General features: G+C 36.5%; 1 protein-coding gene across 1 annotated transcript; it reads right to left on the minus strand.

Moving 5' to 3' along the window:
- Positions 1-814: 814 nt before the first annotated feature.
- Positions 815-22,788, minus strand: LOC134853868 (uncharacterized). Its single transcript, XM_063869820.1, has 14 exons — positions 22,635-22,788; positions 22,478-22,569; positions 18,049-18,168; positions 16,948-17,324; positions 14,691-14,784; positions 14,285-14,512; positions 13,220-13,514; positions 12,430-12,675; positions 12,087-12,350; positions 10,717-10,854; positions 10,006-10,144; positions 9,578-9,724; positions 4,765-5,064; positions 815-1,130 (listed from the first exon to the last, which is right to left on the minus strand). Exons 1-14 carry the CDS (start codon positions 22,782-22,784, stop codon positions 982-984), a joined length of 2,739 nt encoding a protein of 912 aa, XP_063725890.1. The 5' UTR covers positions 22,785-22,788; the 3' UTR covers positions 815-981.
- Between the last annotated feature and the right edge of the window lie 302 nt (positions 22,789-23,090).

Consider the following 23,090-nt stretch of genomic DNA (forward strand, 5'->3'; position numbering starts at 1 on the left):
CCGTCTCAAGTAATTGTGTTGTCTCTACGACACATGCGCCGGATGGTTGACTGAATTTATAAACAGAAAACATGCATTTGAAATAAAACGGAAATTAAACGAAAAAAAAATCTAACAAAAAATCGCTTAGTTTTTTCTTTTTAAACTGAAAATTTTAGTGTGCTTAAAAAGCGCGTTAAACAACATTTATAAAAAACCTTTCATTGTGTAACCTTAAAATTAATAGATTAAAAGACATTGTATTTTCTATTAAAAACAATTAAATAGAATTAAAAAAAAAACACCCGGCAAATAAGCCGACAAAAATTGGGCTGAAATCATTTAAGCCTACAAAAAACCCGGTTTTACAAGTGAATTTTTTTTACCAGTAGATCCAGTAACGCATTCAGGCTCTTTTTCCTCTCCCTACCTCGCATGAACGTCAATTTTATGGAGTAACGAGTGGTTTTACAAGGTTAAGTATGAAGACCAAATATCCTTGTTAGTATGCATGCCAATTTTCGTAAGAGTCGACCAAGTGAACAGAGAATATACTAGTAAAAGTTCGCAGGAAGAGGGAAGGAGAAAGAGCCCGCATTCACTCTACGCACAATTAATCGAGGTGTCAAGCGGGCTGGAAAAGGAGATCTTGAAATTGGAGATCATCCCGTGAACTAAGTTGTTTACGAGAAAAAGTATAGTACCCGATTGCAATACCCTGGCTTATCGCAAGGGTAATAGCACACAGGAACAAAATAAATAATATTATAATTTGAATCTTAATGAATGATTACTCAAAAACAGAACAGAAAAGTAAATTCAGAATTCAGGACAAAATGATAATCATGTGCAATTTATAAGTTAAATTTCCTGTTAATCAAAAACAAACAGAAACATTGACCAGAAACAAAACTCAAGACAAATTATCAACCATCAGACTGAAGTTTTAGAAAAATATTCAATACAAATTCTTCAAGTTTTATTCAGTTTTTCAAATCAAATTTAGTCGGAGAAGACCTTTTTGAACTTGTTCAACTGGTTCACCACTGAGCGTTTGAACTCCTGCATTTCGGCTAACTGGTCTTCTAGACATTGAACTCTATCTCGCAAATGTGCCACTTCTTCCCGCAATGCTTCATCGTGCTGCGCTTCTGAAACAATGTTTCAATAGAATCTTTTCTTTCAAAAGCTATTTGCAAGGCAGTATTTTTCCAAATAAAATAGGTAAACAAAAAACGCTGTGAAGTCTATTGAAAAAAGTTTGTATAATGAGCAAGCAAAATGGGTTTACCATCATACCTGAAAATTATACAAGCCAACTAGCGGCACAGCTAAAGCTGGAGGTACCTGTTTGATAATTTTTGATTTTGTTGTACTGATGCGGGATGAAATAGGTTACTTCAAAAACTTTGAAATTGGGTTTCACCCAAAACCTAGTTATGGTTCTATTTAAATATGAGTAAAATTTTTGTGATTTTGGAATTTTCTCAGAAACATAATTCTTTTGAATAAACTTAAGGGCGTAACAACTTATGCACGGAGGCGTCCCACAACCTGTTGCCTCGACGAAACCCTTGAAATCAGACTGAGCTGTTTTCGAGAGAAGTCAAAAAGATTTTAAAAAACGGTCGACAATTCGGGAGCAACAGCTGATGCAGGGGAGCCTCCCACAACCCATTCTACCCATTGAAAACAAAACCTCAGATAGGGTAGTTTCCGAGAAAAATCAAGAAGTTTCAAAAAACGGACTAAAAATCTAAAATTTGACTTCTCCGAGGATCATAACTTTTTGTGAAAAAAATGGGGCGTAGCCGATAATGAAGGTGGGCTTACCAGAATCTGTTCAATTCATGGAACCCAAAATCGTAGATTTGGGAAGGTAGTTTTTGAGAAAAAAAATCCAAAAATATGGGTCAAAAATTTCCCCACACACTTTTTCGAAGGCTGTAAAAATTTGGGTAAGGAGAGCCTAGGAAATTACGCAGGCCCACAGGGGAGTGGGCGGACTTCCCATTGATGACTTTCCATTGGTTCAGCAGAGTTGTTTTTGAGAAAAACTAAATTTTTGAAAAAAGTGAAAAAATCCAGAACGTCAAAAAAATATAAAAAACCCATCACATGCATTTTCATAATATCTGTTTTTATCAAACAGGAAATACCAGTGTTTATCATACAGGAATTAGAATTCAATAATTAACATTCGAAAGAAACCAGCGGAAGACAAGCTTTTAAAATTTTTGGTCATATTCTATCCACTGGCGTGCGCAGAAGTTTTTTAGGGGGGGGGGGGGGGGTTGATTTGCAAAAAATGGATGTCGTTAAACTTTACCAAAGGGTGGACCCTTTGGGAAAATTTGGCAACCATAATTGAGTGGGGAGAAACTATTGTATTCCACTGGGCAATCCACTTTCAAAAATTCAAAATTTTGCACCATTTGCAGCCCCTTTTTAAAAATGAATTTCAGTTGGACTTTAACACAGTGGGAGGTGAAGCGGGTCTTCTCTCCTGTTGCGACTCATAAATCTACGCCAGTTTTCAGGCATAAAAAAACTGTAAAACTGGCGACATGTTTCTGATTTTTCCAACTAGTGTAATCATATGGAAAATGGACTTTACGCAAAACTAGTGATTCTTCTGTATAATTAGTGGATCAGCCGCTTATCTAAAGGAGAAAAAGCACTACTCGCTCTTTCAATTGAAGTCTCCATCTCAGCTTTGGCTTGGTAGTTTTCAAAAAGTGAAAAAACTTCCACAAACGACCAAAAATTCAATAACTGGACTTCTCTTAAATCCATAAACTTTTCTTTCCTAAAGTCTGGGGAATCCTTTTATGCATGGAAGACTTCCACACCTTAAGTTTTAGATTGAACCCTTGATATCATATTTAGCTAGTAGTTTTCGAGAAAAGTGATGAAATTTCTTTCAAAAACGGTAAAAATTTCAAAATAAGGAGTTTTTCGAAGTCTTAGTCAGCTTCTCATCAAACAAATTGGCAGATTACGCAAACCAAATCTAAGTACTATGTTTGTTTGTATGTACTTTCAATATAAGAATCAGCAGGTTAATTTTTGAAACAAAAAATTACTTTCAAAACGAAAAAAAATTTGACACTATCAAGGCCATATTTTTTTCAAAACGAAGGGCAAAGCCGCTTTCGCAGTGAAGATTGGCATAAATGATTGTTTCTCTTTCGGTTAAACCATTAATCTCCGATTTGACAGAGTTAGTTTTGAGAAAAATTAATTAAATGTCAAAATAAGAAAAAGGGCTTGTTTGAGGCCATAACTTGTTTCTACTGAAATTAGGGAATAGCCGCTTGGAAAGGGGAGATTTCCATAATTTGCTATATTGATTGAAATCCTCATCTCACAAATTTTGGAAATTATTATTTGAGAAAATGAAAGAATTCGCAAGATATAGGTCAAAAATCCCGGTATTGAAAATTTCGAAGGCCGTAGAACGTGGGATAAAATGAAAAGAGACAAGCAAAAAATACAGGCACACAGAAGAGCAGCCGGTTTTTCTATTGTTACCTTGTTTTTGGAAATCGGTTCAGTAATTTTTGAGAAAAATTGATATTTCTGCGAAATTGAAAAAATTGTCCAATTTGGCAAAAAAACAACGAAAAATAAGAAAACCCATACTTTTCATTATATCTGTTTCTTTCAAAGAGGACCTTACACTAGCCAAAAATTAGCAGCAACGTATGCGTTTAACTTGATTCTGCCTAAATAGGCTTAAATATGATTCAATTGAAACATATCAAATGTGCCAGGTTTAAAACACCAATTCTTGATAAAATCAAAAGGATTTTCAACTTACGCCAATTTCTTTTAAGCGGAACACTTTTTTTTCAAAAAAATGGTCCTGTCTAGATTCGAACCTAGATTCTGGGTCTTCGGTGTGCCTGGCATGGACGTTAACTCTGGTTAAACGGGCAGCATCAGACCCAAAAATTTAGCTGATTATGAACCAAGCTACCAAATGATTCAAAGATTCGGTCAGACAGTGATAAGGCCGGATTTGAAAACACTTGCCAATCGCGAGCGTAAAGAACTGAAAGTCAAACAGCCGTTAAAAAATTCAATTTGAACGGACTTTTCTTCAAAAAATACAAAAAAACTAATACGTCTTTTCACTTCGTTGATTCACACTTTAAAACAAAAACCCACTTTCACGTTTAATGAGAGCCTTCTGCAATTTTTATTTTGGAGACTGCAACGTGCTTTCGATTTTTACAATGTATTTGACGCAATCTTAACACTAGCGAGATCACGACAAAAAAAGCAGCTTTATAAAGTAAAATAAGCCTCGAATTAGCAAAACTTTGCAATGTATCGGATTCCCCCGAGCTCAAAACTTAGATACTCACGCCTTCCCCTCTCAGCCACAGAAGCTTAACAATCGACCTAGATTTGCCACAAATAAAGTAGAGAATAAACTTCCAATGCTACATATAGTGATTAAAGCAAAAATGCCACCAAATGAATTAGGTTGGAAAAAGTAGTTGCATTAATACACTAAGCCCACTAGTATAAATAAAGCATTTAAAAAAAGACTCAAGCTCAAAAATACTTGAACATAGTTATGGGATGAGAAACTTCCAAGTGTCCTTAAAATGGCGTTTGGAACCTCTTTATACAAAACATTTGTTGTTTAAGAATATTGATCGAGAATTACATTTGAAATATATTTTGAAACTGTTTTGTTTGCAAGTTCGTTTACTGTTTACGTGTGTTAGGCAGGAAACTCGCGAAGTTTCAAAACCTTTCAATTTCTCTTACCGCTTGCAGTGTTGTCGATGTCAATATATTCACTTGACATCTGGGTGCTGGAATCTTCGTCGAATGCCGATATCAAATGACTCCTTGGGATACCTTCGTTTCCATTCGCCATTACTCTTCCGGGACCATCTCCGGATCCCGATTCGCTGTTCGGCTCGCGCTTGATCTCTATGGACGAGGAAGTTTCATTCGGACTGAAGATCTCAGCGGCGTCCTTTGGGGGAGGCTTTGCTTTGATCAGTCCTTTCGACTCACAGAAAGCGGCCAGGTCCGTAACAGCATTTGCTCCAGAACCATCATCTGCAAAAATTGCTAAACCTCAGGGCAAAAAAATTGAAAAACTACATTAATATTAATTGAAACAACTCGTATCTTGTGACCCGTGACATCACTGACGAAAATTTCAGTTATTTAATGCTCGCTATTGTCGATATTTTACTTAACCTCGACTTCAAAGCAAGAGATTCGGAGTTATTCGCAGTTTAAGGATATAGAAATTACGTTATTACGAGCAGGAACGAGCAAAATAACAGTTTCGACATGGGTCTATTACGTTATATCAACTACAAAAGTTTCCATTCATTTTTAAGGAAACTCCAATTTTAGCAGCTCTGATTGACATTAAAATGACACCCAGTATATACAACGCTCTAATATTGAGCCCATCTGAAGGTTGCCGGATAAGAACGCTTTCTGGAGGTAATTTCTGGGAAACAGAGTCGATTTCAAGAGGTTCCTCGGACCATATCGCATCCATAAGGTGTCAAGCATGCCGAATCCACTATCAGGTAAATTGCCAATGCATATCGCAACCACTAGCGCCAACAGGTTTATGCCCGAATGTGCCATTATCAGAACAGAATTGTGCCAGCTCGGATCAAGATGTCAACTTCAAGTGCAAATTGCAGATTGTGTTAATAAGCCGAGAGATGAGGTTCATTACATCACCACCGAACGCTTATTTTTCAGAAGACAGCTTTTTAAGACTCTAATAGTGCAATACATTATTGATTACAATAAGGCAAGTATCTAGCCTTTTCTTACGGAGAGCAGTTTCGACGAGCAAACTGTTCGAATCACTAGCAGGGCGCAAGTTTTTTTCTAAGAACACGAAAATACAAAAATGAAAAAAAATGGAGTGCCAGCAAGGCGGCTTCGCTGAGTTGAAAAAAAAAAACAGTGAATGCTTTGTAAAAGCAGTGTAACCACAAATTTTGGCCCATGACGTTGCAAAAGAGCTATAAAAACAGTAATTTTTTCTCTTTACACCAAAAACGGCCTTTAAATTTCTTTTTCGACTCGGACAACATGACAAACACTTTTTGCCAGTCGAAACTGCTAATAAATACTTTCAGTTTAGACTTCAATAAATTGAACAAAGTTTTAGTTATTTTAGTACTTTGATTGAATTTACATTTTTACCTCTATTTTCAAGAGATGTGGCTTAATAATAGATCAAAAAAGCTAGGATGCGACTTAATAATACATCATACATCTTGGGGAGCTGTGGCAAAGTGGTTACGTCTCCGCCTCTAAATCAACAGGTCGGATGTTCGAGGCCCACCATGTTCCGTGCTCGATGCTTGAGGGTGAGGCAACATTACCCAGCCAAGAAAAAAAACCAAACAATTGCACGTAGTTCTTCAACAAGGGAACAACAGCGGCTCGCCGTGATGAGCTGTACAGATCGTATATTTGTCCTTCGTGGATAAATGGTCTTAATTAATGTCTGAACTTGATTCTATGATAAGTCTGAACGTCAACTGAATCATCTTCAGAAACTCGTTATCGAATCAACTGCTGGAAACAATTGGTCCTCTGGAATACACGAGGCATAACCAATTCCACAATACAGCTTAGAAGCTATGCTGTTTAACGTTCATTCAACTCATAACCCTCAAATAAACAAAATCTAGAACACCAAAAATAATAACATTTTCTCAAAATAACAAAATAATAGTTCGACACCTATAAAAATTATAAGCAAATGTGATGGAATTTCACCCAAGCCGAACTAAAAGGTAAAAGTACAATTTCACACACTGTTTGGTTATGAGTTTCTGGCTTGAGTATAAAATAATAATTTATTATCAAATTCACAAGAACGAATAGCTCCTCATAACAAATTCCTTTGAAATGTCATTAAGCCCTAGACGTAAGCGGTATATTGACATTTGCTTCAAACATAGAAGCTTCAATTTGTACTTATCAACAAATTTTCGCAAGTCCGAATAGTTTACAAATAAGTTTCGAGTGAAGAGTTAAGCTACGGTAAATTACACCCAGTCTTGATCCTACTCAAGCATCCTCGGAGGTTCGGAATTATTTAAAGATGAGTCAAATGAAATGAGATGAACTAATGGTGTACTGAGAGAACTTTCACAAGTGGTGTTTAGGCAGCCGAGGCTTGACGGTACATAAAACTGCAAAGCAAATTGTTGCGGTAGCGTTTACAACTCTCACTTTCGTTTTTTTTAAATCTCTGATCGTCGAGAAAAATATATCAATTAGCATCTGCGAAAGCGACTAATTCAACAACAATTTATGATTGTCAGTCTTTGAATAAAATTATGAAAAATCCACTTTCGAAACTAGAAATCGACCAAGTTTTTCGTGAACTTTACACTTTTGCTGTTCGATGTCGGACTTCGCCTTTTTTTAAGCAAAGTAAAAAAAGTGAACTTAAAAATAACTCAAAAACGCTTTAAATCAAACTTGAGCATGAAAAAATGCAGGACTTTTTCCAGACAAAAGACTAATTAGAATAAGCAAACATTTCGCGACGACTGTCAAAAATGGCGTGATATATGGCTTCGCAAACACTAACGGGAACACGACAAAAAGCACATCTATAAAATGCAATAAGAAAAGGTAGAAGTGAGCCTCGAATTAGTAAAAATTCGGCTGCGTCTCGGATTCGATCTGCGACCCATTACGACCAAGCGATTATGAGTCTCACGCACTAACCACTCAGCCACGGATGCTTAATAAATCATAAGACTAAGCTATAAAAAAAGCAGAGAACATATGCTATGAAATTTCCAATGCTACAGATGATGATTATAGCAAAAGTGCCACGAAATAACTGAACACTTCTATTTGCGAGTTAGGGTGGAAAAAAGAAGGTTCGTACTAATACATAAGACTGCTCGCAAGTGCAATGATTATGAATAATGATGATTATTCCTGGTATTTTTTTAAATTCGATTTTCCTTTACAACGCTATTATTGAATACAGCCAAAATGTAGTTGGAAAAGAACCAATGAACGGAAAAACATAGAATAAAACTGATTTTTTTTGAAAAGCTTCAACTTTCGAATTTTAACTTTCGAATTTTGAAGAAAAAATAGAAGGCCTTACAGCTCTTTGAATTTCGAGATCATTTTATGGTTGATACTTTTTTGATAAAATTAACTCAATTTAAGAGATCTAGATCAATAGGAAAAGTTTTTATTTCGCTAAAATCTGAACATTAAGTTCCACTTTCAAAACCAGCAGTCGATCACGTTTTTTGTGGCCTTTAAGCTTTAGCTGTTCGATAGTGGAAATTGCATTCAGAACTTGAAAAATAAAAAAGAAACATAGCCAACTGACAGTTAGAAAAAGAGTAATAAACGCGAGTGAACAGAAAAAATAACACCGACTTTGTTTAAGAAATCTCAAATTTCAAAGAACAAAATAGATGCCCTTTGAATTTCTAGAATAATTTGTCATTGGCGCTTTTTTGATAATATTAACCCAACTTGAGAAAACTGGATCAATAGGCAAGTTTTTATTCCGCTGCAAATCTAAAAAGTAAATTCCACTTTCGAAACTTGAAATTTTTCATGTTGTTTCGAGCCATTTCCACGTTCGTATTTGGAGAAAGCTATTTACGTAACTTTCAAAAGATGAATTTTATTTGAACGCAAAATGTACATGCATAAGTGAATTCATAAATGCATTGATGAGTATGAACGCACATCTGTAGTTATTAGAGCGTTTTATGACTTTTTCCTGGAAAAAAAAACAAAATAAAATAACCAAGACTTATTAAGAGTATTCACTATATTCACAACTCTTAAAAGGATACGAATTGAATTGAAATCAAGAAGACATCATAAGTCAAACCGCGAAAAGAGACAAAAGGTGATATAAGGGCAAAAGTCAAACCGCGAAAAGAGGCAAAAGGTGATATAAGTTTGAAATAAGCCTCGAAAAATATTTGAGCCGGAATCGAACCAATAATCTGTAGATTAGGAGTATCACATCCTCGCATCTGCACCACCCTCGATTGAAAATAGACAAACACTAGCCACCAACAAACAGAACAGATGCTATTAAATTGCCAACACTATGCAGCAAACTTACAAGCAAATTAGCTATTTCATTTGCTCCGACCGATTGCGACCTAGAGATTATGAGACTCACGCACTTATGAGCCACGGATGCTTAATTACTCACAAACACTAGCCAGAAATAAAACAGAGAACAGATGCTATGCAATTTCCAAATATGCGAACACTTTTATTAGCGAGTTAGGCTAGAAAAAAGAAGGTTCGTACTAATCACTACGCTGATCGCGAGTGTAAATCACACTACCCACAAAAACCGACGCTAATTTGAAAAGTAAAAGAAAATTTTTTTGTATTTATTTTCATGAATATGGTCGGAACATTCTAAGCTACTTTCACAGCAACCGGCTATCCTTATTTATTTCATTTTTAGTTGGCCCATCTCAATAAAACTCGGAGGGTGACACAGTCAATGTGGATGAAAAAACATTAAAAAGCATTGCATGCAGTGAAAATTGGCGTAAATACGATGACGAACCTTGAGACACAAGTTGCAGATTACATAAGAAGGGATCGTTTGAGAATTTCCTGGGCATCGAGACAACTTTCAGCTGAACACAGCTGCCTATCACAAGCCCTTTGAATTCATCCAGCATTTCAGGACTACTTAACTCCAATAAATCACCTGAAAAAAAATTAGTAACTGTTTCCATTGATTTGACCAACTTTCCGAATAAAATAGCTTTGATTACCGCAACTTTGAGACTGGTTATTCGCTTGAAAACTAACATACGCACACCTGGTAATTTTATGTTCAAAGTGACATGTAATCACACCATCAGCTGTTTTAAGTTTAGCAGCAAGACTTTCTCGTCGAAACTGAAACTTTTAGCATGAATTAACACAACCTAGCGTAATTTCTCATCAGATGGCGTGGTATTAGATAGTTGAAGTTTTTTTTCTCACCAGGCAAGGACACTTTGATGGCTTGTGCCGGAATGACCATCGAGGTTGGGTCACTGATAGAGATATCCGATGTCGGCGACTTTACATCCGTAGTCAGCGCGAACTCCCTCGGAACTGGCTTCAATGTAGAAACCGAAACCTACAAACAGATGCTAGAGCTTTAGCAACAAAATAACATTCCTCCTTTGTTTGTTAAGGGCCTCCTCCCCCAAAAAATATCCTTTCCCCGCACATCCTGCTCCAAAGCACTTGAGGATGTAAACTTGGTTCTAAGCTGGAATTTTTGGAAAACCAGAATTGCGTTATTTTCACACTGCGCTAAGCAAATTTAATCAAATCAAATATTAGGTTAAAAGATGTAAATTTGATTCGAGCTTTAATAACGTCTTATTTATTGAGACTTCAAATACACATAAAATGCATCATGATTTCTTACACATTCACTCATTAGATTTATCAAACTCTTCGTCCGAAATTTCTTAAAATCATTAAGTTCTTAGACTACTTCAGGACTCAATTTTTAATATTACATATTTCTAAACAGAAATACATTTCCGGAAGTTCCAAAAACAGATGCTCGCTGAATCAGAGTTAAAATAATACTAAATTTGTTTCAAGTATCTTTCTAATTAGTACACTAAAGAGGACGTCAAAAGGCAGTCGAGCCTGTCAAGGACTCCTCAAGAGTAAATCAAAATTAGCAAATAGTACCTTTCGCATGGTGCGTCCCGAGTCCACCAGGTAGACGTCGGCAGTGGTTTTTTTGGACTCGTGGTGAGGTTCGAACTGGACGATGTTGGCCCTGCACCACCCACTGTCATTCGTCTCCACACACACCAACTCAAAAGGCTGCAACCACAATTAGTCAGAACTCAGAACAGAAACTTACAAAACATAACCAACTTTTCTTGTAAAATATTCATGAGAAATCAATTTGCCGGGCCTTTTTGTTAGGTCGACCAAATTGATTTTGTGAGCTCTCCCAAACCACTATAAAGACCCTAATTTGACGAAATTTTCTGCGCCGCAAGCAAAATTTTGAAAAAAGGCCACAAAAAGGCGTTTTTAGGCACTTTTTGGAAAACTTCGACCAAATAATCGAGTTTTTTCGGCGCGAGCTCTCTCCTCAAAATTAGTATAGATTGGCGCCGAATGCGCCTTTAGAAAAATTTGATAGTCAGTCAGCCAAAAATGGATATCTCAAAATAAAACAAAGGGGGACCCTTTGGGTCGGCAGGGGGTCGAATTCCTGAAGGGGGGGTTTGGAGGCGGACGCTTCTTCCTAAATCCGGTACTGATTTGCCCTATACGTTCAATTTCAATGCATATATCAATCTACTAACATTTTAGATTTATAAACTTTTAGAAATCTTCCAATTATTATCATTTTTTTGTTTGCGTAGGATCCATTTTTGCCACTAGCATTAAATAACAACCCTTACAGGATGAAAAAGGAAGCGTTTTACATCTGCTGAATATTTTCCTTCGCAATGAACAAAACAAGCACATCAGAAAACGTTTTTCCTCCTTTCGTCCAATTCCCGGTGAACTATAGAGCTTAGGCATTTAAAAATGTAATTTTGGGTGATTTTATGAAAATACTTCGAGAGAGCTCCAAAAGATTAGACTCGCGATAAAAACGCCGAGATCCTTGAAAAGAACGCAAGCCACTTAACGACTTTTCTAGGTCGACCAATTTGATTTTCCGCGCGCTTCCAGAGTTCTGTACAGACGCTATTGTGACAAAATATTATGCGCATCACGCAATTTTTTAAAAGGTCAAAACGCTGTTTTTGGGCAAGTTTTTGAACAACAAAATTGCGTTTACTGAAGCGCGCTCCCCGTCAAATTTAGTGTATAGTAGATAAAGTCGCCTTCAGAAAGAGTTGTATTGGACGGCCGAAAACGGATGTCATAAATTAGTATCCCCAAAATCCGCCCCTTATCAACAAAAGGACGACAAAAGCTAAAACCCACCATCTAAGCCCCATTTAATTTCTCTTATAATTTTTGTGATATACTTCCTATTGAAATTCAAAACCAAATAGCTGCTCAAAATTATTACTTTCCGCTCAACTTACAAAGGGAGTATAGTAGGGTATTTCCGGCATCTCAAAATTAGGCATTGTCTCATACAACATAGCCAAAACACCCTCTTGTCTCATCTTTTCACACTCCAGCTCTATCTTAGCCGCCACATGGTTAGTCGCTTGTGGTTGATGAACATCTTGTCCATTATCACCGTTCTGGTTCAATTCTTCGGGCATGATTATGGACTGTACTTGGACATACATGTCCGTAGGCGATGTGACTTGAGTGATCTTGCCTGTGTATTGCACGTTGCGCTGAAATGGACAAATCGCATAACTTTTGCATATAAAAACAGGCGCCGAGTCGAATCAACCCTTGCTACAACCCACTAACTTTTATGCGAATAGGGGCCAATTGTGGGTATCTTTTCCACTGCAGTGAGGCCTCCGTGATCAACACATCATTCGACTCGTACAGCACTTTCGTCAAAGTGTAGTCTTCGTCCAATTGGGCCTCAATGTCCACTCTGTTGTAGACTCTGCGCATCACAGAGTAGAGCACCTCGTCTTTGGCAGTCGGGTCATGCATCAACGCTTCTCGGAGGTTCTCAACAATAGCATCCAACTGCTCTTTTTCCACCTGCCAAAAAACACAAACAGCCAATGAACATGTTAAATTTATACACTTTGTACCTCTATGCATTTTTCTCATTTACAATAGGATAAAGGGGTAGTTAGCTCAGTAGATTTACCGCCGACAATAAACTTGGAAACGAATTAGCTAAATCAGCCAAATATCTTATTAACAACATCTTTATGAACACTTCAGAAAACTGTCACTCAAACTCTGCTAAACGCTCATGGCTTAAAAACTAAGTCGCCAGAGAGAAAAAATCGAGAACTAAACTGAAACAAGAGTAAAAATTATAGCTCCGAAGGAACCAGAAAAGTTGAGAAAAGTTTGCGCATACTTTATCTTTGAAAAACTGCAAATCTGAACTATAATTAAATGTAGGAATTCATTTTTTTCTGCGATTCTCATGTACTGCTTTTCACGACCCTTTATAATGGTTGAATCTGTATGTATCTCTCTCTCTCTCTCTCTCTCTCTCTCTCTCTTCTGGTTGATTACGTTTGCTAATAAAGCGAATCAGTCAACTATGATATAATGCGAGAAAAAGAACCTCAATATGAGAGAAGCAACCATGGAACAGCGACACCGGGTACTTCACAATACAGCTATGGGCAATCTTGAATAACTTCGAAGGCTCCACTTTCTTCGCTTCCCCGAAATCGATCAACTCAACCGAAATTTCACTCGACTCTTTTCCGTCCTTTTCATTTTCAGTCGGAGCTGGAGCGGAAGAGGAGATTTGTTCACTCGGCGAATACATGATGACAGCTCTACGGAACAGATCTTCGCCCGAGTCTGATTCAGTTTTGACGAGGCAAACTGTCCCAGCTGTAAGCACGTCAAGGCTAAAATAGGAGGTTTACTAAAAACTTCAATAAAATTTAATTATCATGACAACCAAGTAAAAATGGAAAGCCTCATTAAAAATTAGTTTCACAAGTATCAATTGAACACAGAGGCAAAGCGAGGATTTGTACAACACATACATAGCATGGCAAACCAACCAAAAGAATTAGAGATGAAAACCGCAGAAAAACAATTCGATTTTTTTAAAATTGAAAAATTGATCAACCAAAAATTTTCCTATCTTTCTCTTGAAAAAATTCCTTTGAAGAAAAAATGGCAATAAGCGAGACCATTGATGGAAAAAAAAGCATCGATAAAACACTTCAAAGCGGTAACAAAGCAGGCAATTCTTGAGCAGAAACACGATGCGCCGACAAAAGAAATGTTTTTTTTTGCTCTAACTAGTTAAAAAGAGACCTCTAAGCCAATATCGTATAATCCGAAACCTTTTCACCCTCAGGCAAACAAATAAAAAAGAAAAGAAAACGAAAAATATATACTGAGTCAAGGCATCTAAAGAAACGAAATCTGACTTGTTTTTGAAAAAATTTCTGAACTTTTAACAGATTTTACCGTTAAAATTGTTAATTAATGTTAAAAACAGAGTTAAACAATAAATATAACTTAAGTATAACTAAACATTGATTAATTAATCTAAAACGCTTTTTTATCATAACCCAACCGATTTCCATCATGAATCTCTATGCGCGCAAAAACGTTCACTAAATCGGGATAAAACACAAATGAAATCCTGTGTTTTGATACTCACTTTTCAGCTGTCTGTCCGGCAGAATTGAAGCTCTGTTGCATCTGGACGCTGAAATCTTCCGAGTGAACAATTTCATCGTTGTGCAATTTCGTCACCTGTAGAATGAGGTCTTTGTGGGAGTTAATTCGCACACATTCGGCCTTGAACGGTTTCCGAACATCTACGAAGTGCAGATCCGAAATGCAGAAATAGTCGCCAGTTTCACGCGCAGCTGTCGGCTTTTCTTTCCTTAACAGAAAACATAAACCCATTAAATTCAAAATTTACTCGTTAAGATTCGTAAAATCTGCATTTAAATTGACTCATTAATTAACAGAACGGTAAATAACAAGGTTTCATTTTACATAATTCCAAACTTTCTTTCAATGCGGCTCAAAAATTCAAATTTTAGACGAGTTAAACTAACTTTACTCGATGAGCTTTAGGTTGATGAGGCTTGGAGCTTCCTTCTCGTTGATTGGCAGGTGGTCCAAGACGAGACTGCATACCAGAATAGACCACTGAAATAATTTGAGAAATAATCATTCGATTAGTTTTTTTAAAATCGAGGAAACGCAGCGAGTGGTTCCGTTATACTTTAAATCTGTTTGAATCGACCCTCAAACTCAAACACAGAGAAAAAGCGGAGCGATACAAAACAAACCTAAAAAAGATAAGTAGCAAACAAAAATAAAAAAAATAGCCAACAAGACAGTTAGAAAAGTCAATGAACGCAAGTAAACAGAAAAAAAATGACCCCAAAGCTTCCCTAGTTTCAAGAACACTTCATGCTTGACACTTTTTGATAAAAATTAACCCAATTTGAGAAAAGTGGACCAATAGGTAAAATTTTCATTTCGCTGGGAAACATGATGATTAAATTCGGTTTTCGAAAACGAAGTCGATCACGTATTTCGTGACCTTTACTTTTTTGCTGTTGGATAGTGGAGTTTGCTTCCCTTTAAACTAAGAAAACGAACTAAACTTTGCAACCCAAAGTCATACCGCAAAAATGTAAATGATGGAAATTTCTATGAAAAAATTAACTCGATTTGAAGAACAGGTGTTTTTACTCGGCTGGGAAATCCGAAACTGTAAAACCATTTTTGAAACTATAAGTCGATCTCGTTTTTCGTGACCTTTAGACTTTTGTAATTGGAGAGCGCAACTTACTTAACTTTAAGCAGATGAAATTTATGCCAGTATATTTCTAGGCCTGCATCAATATAAGCTATACCATTACACTCGACAACTGAGCGACAGTAACTTCCTGAAAAATAACAAAAAAAATCATCGCGACTACGTTCATCGACTCTTAACAAAAAAAATGTCAAAACCTATATAAGAGTCTTCACTACGTTCACTACGTCTTAACTACGAAGCTTAATAGACACCAAACACTAGCCAAAATTAAAGCAGAGAACAAGTGTTATGCAATTTCTAATGCTACAGTGAAAGTAAGTGAACACTTTTAATGAACACTTTTATTTGCGAGTTGGGTTGGAAAAAAAGAAGGTTCGTAATAATACACTAAAAAACTTGCAATAAAACTTGGCATTGTGAAAAACCCGACTATTGGTAACAGATTTGTTTATCATATCTTTCATCGTAACTTAACGCGTTTAGCCATAATTAAAAGTAAAACAACAGAAAAAACGTAGCCAACTGACAATTCGAAAAGATTAATGAACGCAATTAAACTGAAAAAAAATACGGACTTTGTTTGAAAAAAAAAATCGAATTTTGAAAAAAAAATAGAAGCCCTTTAAGTTCTTTGAATTTCCAGAACAATTTATGATTAGCGCTTTTTTTGATAACATTAATCCAACTTGAGAAAAATGGATCAATAGGTAAAGTTGTTATTCTGAAAATCTTTTAATTAAATTTCTGAAAATTAAAATCTTTTAATTAAACTTCTGAAAATTAAATTAGAAATATTTCCTGCCTTTTCGCTCAAAACTAAAAACTAGAAATCTTTCACGCCTTTTCGCGTCATTTCAACGTTCGTATTTGGAGAGTGCTGTTTACGTAACGTTCAGCAGATGAGTTTCAATTGAACTCCAAATTGCATATATACCTAAGTGCATTCATAAAAAAATTACGCCTGAAAAAGAAAACAAAAAATCACCAAGACCTATATAACTACGTTTATTACTCTTCGACTGAAAAAATGAAAGGTGGGGGCCAACGCCAGAAATTAGCCTCGAATTGATAAAGAAAAAATTTACTAAGTAACGGATTCGATCCTGCTGCCTCGAGATTAAACGTCCTTCCTTCTCAGCCACGGACGCTTAGCAATGGTCAAACACAAGCCAAAAAAGCAGAGAACTGATGCTATGAAATTTCTGATGCTACAGATTGTGATTATAGCAAGTGCCACAAAATGATAATTTTACTTGCGAGCTAGGTTGAAAAAAGTAGAGTCATACTAACACACTACCCGGTTACCCCTCCCCCACCTTACACGAGCATTAATGTAATGAGTGGTTTTACAAGGTTGGCCATGAAGACCAAATATGTTTTTCATGGGCTAATTAGCCTGCATGTCAATTCAGAACAATCGGACAATGTGGATAATAAAAATTTGCAGGTGAGAGAAAGGAAAAAGAGCCCACTACACTAGTTAGTGTAAAAAATGCTCACGAATGACAGATTCACCCCTTCCAAAAACAACGGAATCTTACTTGGTCGATTGCTGTTTGCACTGTCGTAGCCTCCCCTGCCAGCACTGTTAAAAGCACCGCCTCCGCCTCTGCCAACTCTATCGAAGGGTCTGCCACCTGATGACATAGTCTTATACTGATGAGCACCGCCTCTGTTTACTGTCTCGCCAAATGAGTTATGATAACCTCCTCCTCCTCTGTGAAACTGATCCCCCCTGTTGAAATGTTGATTAGCCCCACCTCTTCCGAATTTATTTGCTGCGGGGGGCATACATCCAGCGTGCGGTAACGACTGGTCTTGATAATAATCCTGGTACTGTGCTGTTACATTATTAGCTGGCTTTTCAAACTGGTTTTGACATTGATACTGTTGTTGCTGTTTCATTTTCTCGCGGTGCCTTAAACAAATTTTAGCAACATTAGCTGCTAGAAAAGGAAAATCATGAAATACCGATGCTTCGCATGTTTCAAGCAGTTTCCTGTTAAGTTAGAAATTAATCAAGCTTGGGAGTTTCAGCAGCTTCCAGATATATTATATTATATTGCATCAATTTTCAAACTTAACACTGCAAATTTCAAGTTCAATTTTAAGTATTGGCGAGGGGCGAAAACTTGATCGAACAACTAAGAGACCAACGAACGATATTAATGAAAATGTGCCGATAATGTCATTTTTGGGCATTTTTAAAGGTTTGACTTGAAAAAAATTGCGCAAATAAGTGAAACAATACAATTATACGGGGGTTTCTTTAAAAAATTCTGTTCATTATTCTAAACCATGTGGTGTCCAGCAAATCAGACGACAGCTGTTCAAACAGTTCATTTTAAATATTTCAATGCGCATACATCATGTCTTAATGTCATGTCTTGATTTGCTGTCGTCCTATTTAACTAGCACCCAACGATGCACGTTGCGCTTAAATTATATCTGATTTTAAACTCTTTTTTTTGTTGTGTTTAAACTCAATTTGTTTTTTCAAATTAAAGCATTCGAAGAAGCAAGGGTATATTATGTGCATTGAAAACAACTCAGTTACAGTTTTTTTCATATTCACCCAACAAGATATAAATTTTACAGGATCATAAGCGGGGTTGAAAACAAGGGCATAAATTGGAACTCACGATCTCATGTGTTCTCTGCGTCGCGAGTACATCGCATTCAAAATCATGCCTTTGAAATTGTGATCTCTGAGCACCCCCAGAGCAGTTGCCGCATCCGAATCATTCTCGAACTTCTGGAAGCTAAAACACTTTTTCATCACAGAAAGATAGAGTAAGGATGTCAGTGTTGAAAAGAATAAATGATTGCGACAAAATTGCTGCAATCCACTTTTTCTTAAATTTTGATGAGAAAAGTTTCAAGAGAAACACCAACGACTCATTACCAAACAAACTGGGTTTTATCGGGGCTTTTTAGGCACACGAGCCAATGGAAATCATTTGGTCAAAAAATGAGAAAATTGGATTAGAAAATAAATACGATAAAATAACAACAGAAAAACCATCACACAATTTAGCAACCCTTGCTGATCGCTAAGTAAGCAAGAGTAGCCGGTTGCTGTGCAATAAGCTCAGAAATTGTATTCTAAAGTAATTAACACTAAATAGCAATAACGGCACGGAGCAATTTCTACAACTATCAAATTTAAACACAGAGGCGAAGCTGCACTTCGCAAACACTATTTTAATGTCACTATTTTCACTATCAGCATCAATAATTTCAAAAACCGCAGCTTGCAACTTGGGTCTGTATAATGTTTAAAAGCTCTTTTTACTGTATTAAGAAATCATCTAAACTTGATGTTTCATACTATATTTGTATCGCCTTGAATAATCACGCTTTTTTCTCATATTTTTCAGCACCTCTACTTTTTCAGGGTTGTATTTGCCCCTGTATGAAAATACTTCTGAATCAAATTCAATCAAAATTTTATGCTTCAGCCTGTAAACAAATTTTGCATCAGAAATTTCGGATTCTAATTAATTTTCCATGAGAAACTACAATTTGTAAATGTATTTGTTAATCAGTTGTACTTAACTGATTTCAATTATTATTATTATTATTATTATTATTATTATTATAGATTTAGCAACAGAGTTGCAAGGGGTTTTCCCCTAAGTAAGTCGATTGGAAATGAGTCTACAGTTGTTCCGGGTACAGTCACAGTAGAGTTTCCAGGTACATGAGTTGTCAGGATTGAAATATTGGTCAAAGTAGCGCCACATCCATTTGAGACAGCGACTCTTAAACCCGTCACTGTTGAAGACGTCAATGATAGGCGGTGCTAGAGAAATTAAGCGTGCAGTTCTGAACCAGAAGTTGTGTTCACATTGTCTTCTCCTTGGCCGAGTCACCTGGAACGAAGCGGACCGACAGCTTCTGGTAGACAATGGTGATATTACATCAGAAAAATCATAATCATAACGACCAGTTAAAATTTTGTTGTAAAGCAGTAAGTCATTAAGCTGAATAAAGAAAGGCAAAGGTAAGATATTAAGAAATTTCAAAGCGTCTTTATAATTCATGCCTGGTGTTATCCATCGGCATACCTTTCTTTGAAAGCCTTCAATTCGCTTCATTCCTGTAACGTTAAGACCGAATGCACTCGAGCTATAAAGCAGCTTGGGAAGAATCATACTCTTGTAGATGTTCAGCTTACTGAATACCGGCAAGAAAGGTGAGCTACGTTTCACCATTTGGAAAACTCGCATGGCACTATTAATTATAGTAGTAATGTGGAGTGTCCAGTCGAGGTTACTTGTTATGACTAACCCCAAATCTTTATGTACAAGAGCAGGAGGAATAACATTATCATCAAAATAAATACCACTATAGGAGCCACTGAACAATAAATGAGAGCATTTCTGTAAATTAAAAGGGATTTTGTTCTGTATACTCCAGTCGAAGACAGAGTTCAGATCACTTTGGAATGCTTCAGGGGAGCGGTCGAAACTTATAAACTTTGCGTCATCTGCACAAAGCAAGGAATATGAAAAGGAACACGAGCTCGGAAGGTCGTTAATGAAAACGAGAAAAAGGAGTGCTAATAAAAGTGCTCCTTGTGGTAATCCACTGGATATCAAAATCCCCTTTGAAAGCGAATTCCCAACCTTGACAACTTGAGTGCGGTTAGAAAGATATGACTGTAGCAAAGACAATAACTTTCCTCTAATACCTGTTGAATACAGTTTGCGTAGTAGGATTCCATGGTCTACACGATCGAAGGCCTTTTCAAAATCAGTGTAAATAACGTTTACAGGTTGACCGTTGTTGACAAATTTGTAAACGGTGTCCAGATAAATTATCAATTGTATGGTAGGTGACCTATTTTTCCGAAAACCAAACTGTGCGTCATGAAACCAGCCACTGTAGTGATTATACAAATCAATAAAGATACAACGCTCAAATATTTTTGAACAAATCGGTAACAGTGATACCGGCCGATAATTTTTGACATCTGCCTTGCTACCTTTTTTATATATTGGGATTACATGCGCTAATTTCCACGCTGTAGGATACAAGGTCTGTAGTATTTTCCTGAACAGCTGACAGAGATTTTGAGATAGATGAAGATGTGTGCTTATATATGGAGGCCGGCAATGAGTCAGGTCCGCTTGCTTTGTTAACATGTAAGCCATTACAAATCTGCATTACGTTGCTGTCTTCAAAAATAATGTTGTCGACGATTGGCAGTTCGGATTCGAATGACAATGAGCTTGGGTCAAATTCTGTAGAAACCTTATATACAGATGAAAAATAATTGGCGAATAAGTCAGCTTGTTCTGAGTCACCTTGAGCTATTAATGAATTGAAATGAATCTTAGACGGTAAGGCAGATTTGTTGAACGACCTGTAATACTTGAACAAGGAATTTGTGTTACGGTTGTCTGCCAATGAAATCTGGTATTCCAGCTTGTCTCTTGATATTAGCCTAACACATTCAAGTTCCTTTACGGCAACTTTTGAGTGACTAGTAGGCAATTTTCGCTTCAAAGTACTCAACTTTTTCAAATGATACGAGGTGTTTGAGGATATCCATGGCGACAGAGATGCGCGGTGACGTGTGCGAATGGGTACTGCTAGGGGTAAAAGGTTCTTGAACCAAATTTCCCATTCCTTCACTAAAACATTAACATTGGACCAGCACCGTCCCAGGAATGGTGACTCAAAAATAAGACTCAAAAATAAGACTCAATAAAAATAAAACCAGGAATGGTGACTCAATTAAGACTTTTTTCTTTCAATCTTATAGATATTGAAACATATCTCTGAAAAATATCTGTGAGTTTTAAGCTTTTAAACTTTCCTATGAAACACAAAATTTGATTATAGGCTCAAGCATAACACCTCTCTTGAATCTTGGCACTGCAGTTTTACAACAATTACAGGAGCTGAAAAATGTGAAGACAAAAATTGCGTGATTGTTCATAAAAGTACACATCCATTACAAGAATACATTTATAAAGAAATGTAGATGACTTTTCAAAACCGACTGATTTTTGAAAACAAGAAATGACCTATTTCGTGTAGCGAAAAGCTTTAATGTAAAAGCTTAAGGTCTCACCAACTTCCAACATTTGCTACCAATAAAGCGGATGCAACAAACTCATGCTAAACTGATAACGGTAAAAGAATCTGCAGCAAAACAGAGAGAACTTGTTGAATACTAATGTATAAGATAGGCTGGAAAAAAATGAATTCGTAATATAACCAGCGTTTGCTCGTGTATTGAGAACAACAATGAAGTAAAAAAAATGCAAACTTGCTTGAGAATAGATGCAAATATCAACTTCAGAAAAATGTCGAGAATTACCACTACCTGCATTTAAAAAAGCTTGTAGTATTTACCAAGCGGCCACTAAGCCTACAATACGTGGTTGGACGGCCATTGAGCCAAAAAAAAATTGAATGATTGACACTTATAAACCACAGTCGATTTGAAATATTTTTTTAAATAATCATCAACTTTTGCCAATCGAGCTAGACAAATAAGACTAAGCCAATAAAGAGTACAGAAGCAGGCAACTGACGCTGAAGCTGTGAGCAACTCGAGTTTCTTTGTCCCAGAGTCATCTGGCTGGAATCTCTTCTGTGTGTTTCTGTATTTTGTTTCTATGTGTTTGGTTTTTGTGGTTTGCTTTATGTCAAAATTCATGTTTTTCAGTGCTGGTGATGGCTGTATAGCCGAAAGTACTCCGAAATAAACAAGTTTCATTATCTTGTTTTTCACAATGATGAGAAAGAAAAGTATTAAGCCAATAAAATGAAAACCAAATCATGTAGACCGAAAAAAAAACAAGCAACGGTCGGGACTTGAACGCCAGACCATTCAATACAAGGCAGCCAGTTTTACCTCCAGACAAAGTGGAAGGGGACTGGATGTTGGTTCAATATTAAATCAAGTTCCATTTCCTACAGATTAGTAAGAAAATTAGTTTAACGGGAAAAAATACTTGTTCGTGATTACAAGACACTTTCTCCCGCAAGGTAACCAAAGCAAACCTGAACCAACTTAGCTTTAAAACACATTTTAAGGTATGAAAAATTTACCAGAACCACCAGTCGATTCCGTCTCTATGGATAAATTTGGTCGATTCTGGCTTCACTCCGCTCACTTGAAGAACATAGTTCGTGAACTCTTCCTAAACAGGTTTCCGACAAATCTTCTATGTTTAATCCAATGTTTTAACAGAATTATCAAGCCCACCTCTGTCGTTGATGGTTCAATTTTTTGGATATGTAATTTGTCCAGCTCAAATATTTCCGGATCATTGTTTGCATACGCAGATTGACCTTTACGTGTTCCAAATCCACCGCCACTAGGCTTGAAACCTGTGATGTTATGACCTTCAGTCATGAGCTTATCTGGAATATTTAAATATCATTTTGACACAGGGTTGCCCAATTGTATGTTATTTTTGAAAATAGCAAACTAACAGTAAACTATTGAAAAAACATGTTTTTATGTTAGACTGTTGAATAATTCAAGACATTAAGAAGAATTAAAGTTCTTGAAGAGAAATGCCAGTTTTCTAGCTTTTGGCTGCTAAGTTTGGGTATGAGATTCCCAAGAAATACCCACATTTTCTTATTTTTTCAAAACTGACTCAAAACAAATTAGAAAGTCATGCCAGCAAGGCAAGAAAAAATACATCAAGCATCT

The sequence above is a fragment of the Symsagittifera roscoffensis genome, chromosome 9 (genome assembly GCF_963678635.1).
Source record: "Symsagittifera roscoffensis chromosome 9, txSymRosc1.1, whole genome shotgun sequence".
NCBI lineage: Eukaryota > Metazoa > Xenacoelomorpha > Acoela > Convolutidae > Symsagittifera > Symsagittifera roscoffensis.

What these genes read in the sequence shown, in the direction of transcription:
- LOC134853868 (XM_063869820.1), bottom strand. Translation starts at nt 22,784, where the DNA reads ATGACTGAAGGTCATAACATCACAGGTTTCAAGCCTAGTGGCGGTGGA. An exon ending in GTTGCTTCTCTCATATTGAG is followed by an intron (nt 12,676 to 13,219) that starts GTTCTTTTTCTC and finishes GTTTTTTGGCAG; the next exon opens with GTGGAAAAAGAGCAGTTGGA. An exon ending in CATCGACAACACTGCAAGCG is followed by an intron (nt 1,131 to 4,764) that starts GTAAGAGAAATT and finishes ACATTGTTTCAG; the next exon opens with AAGCGCAGCACGATGAAGCA.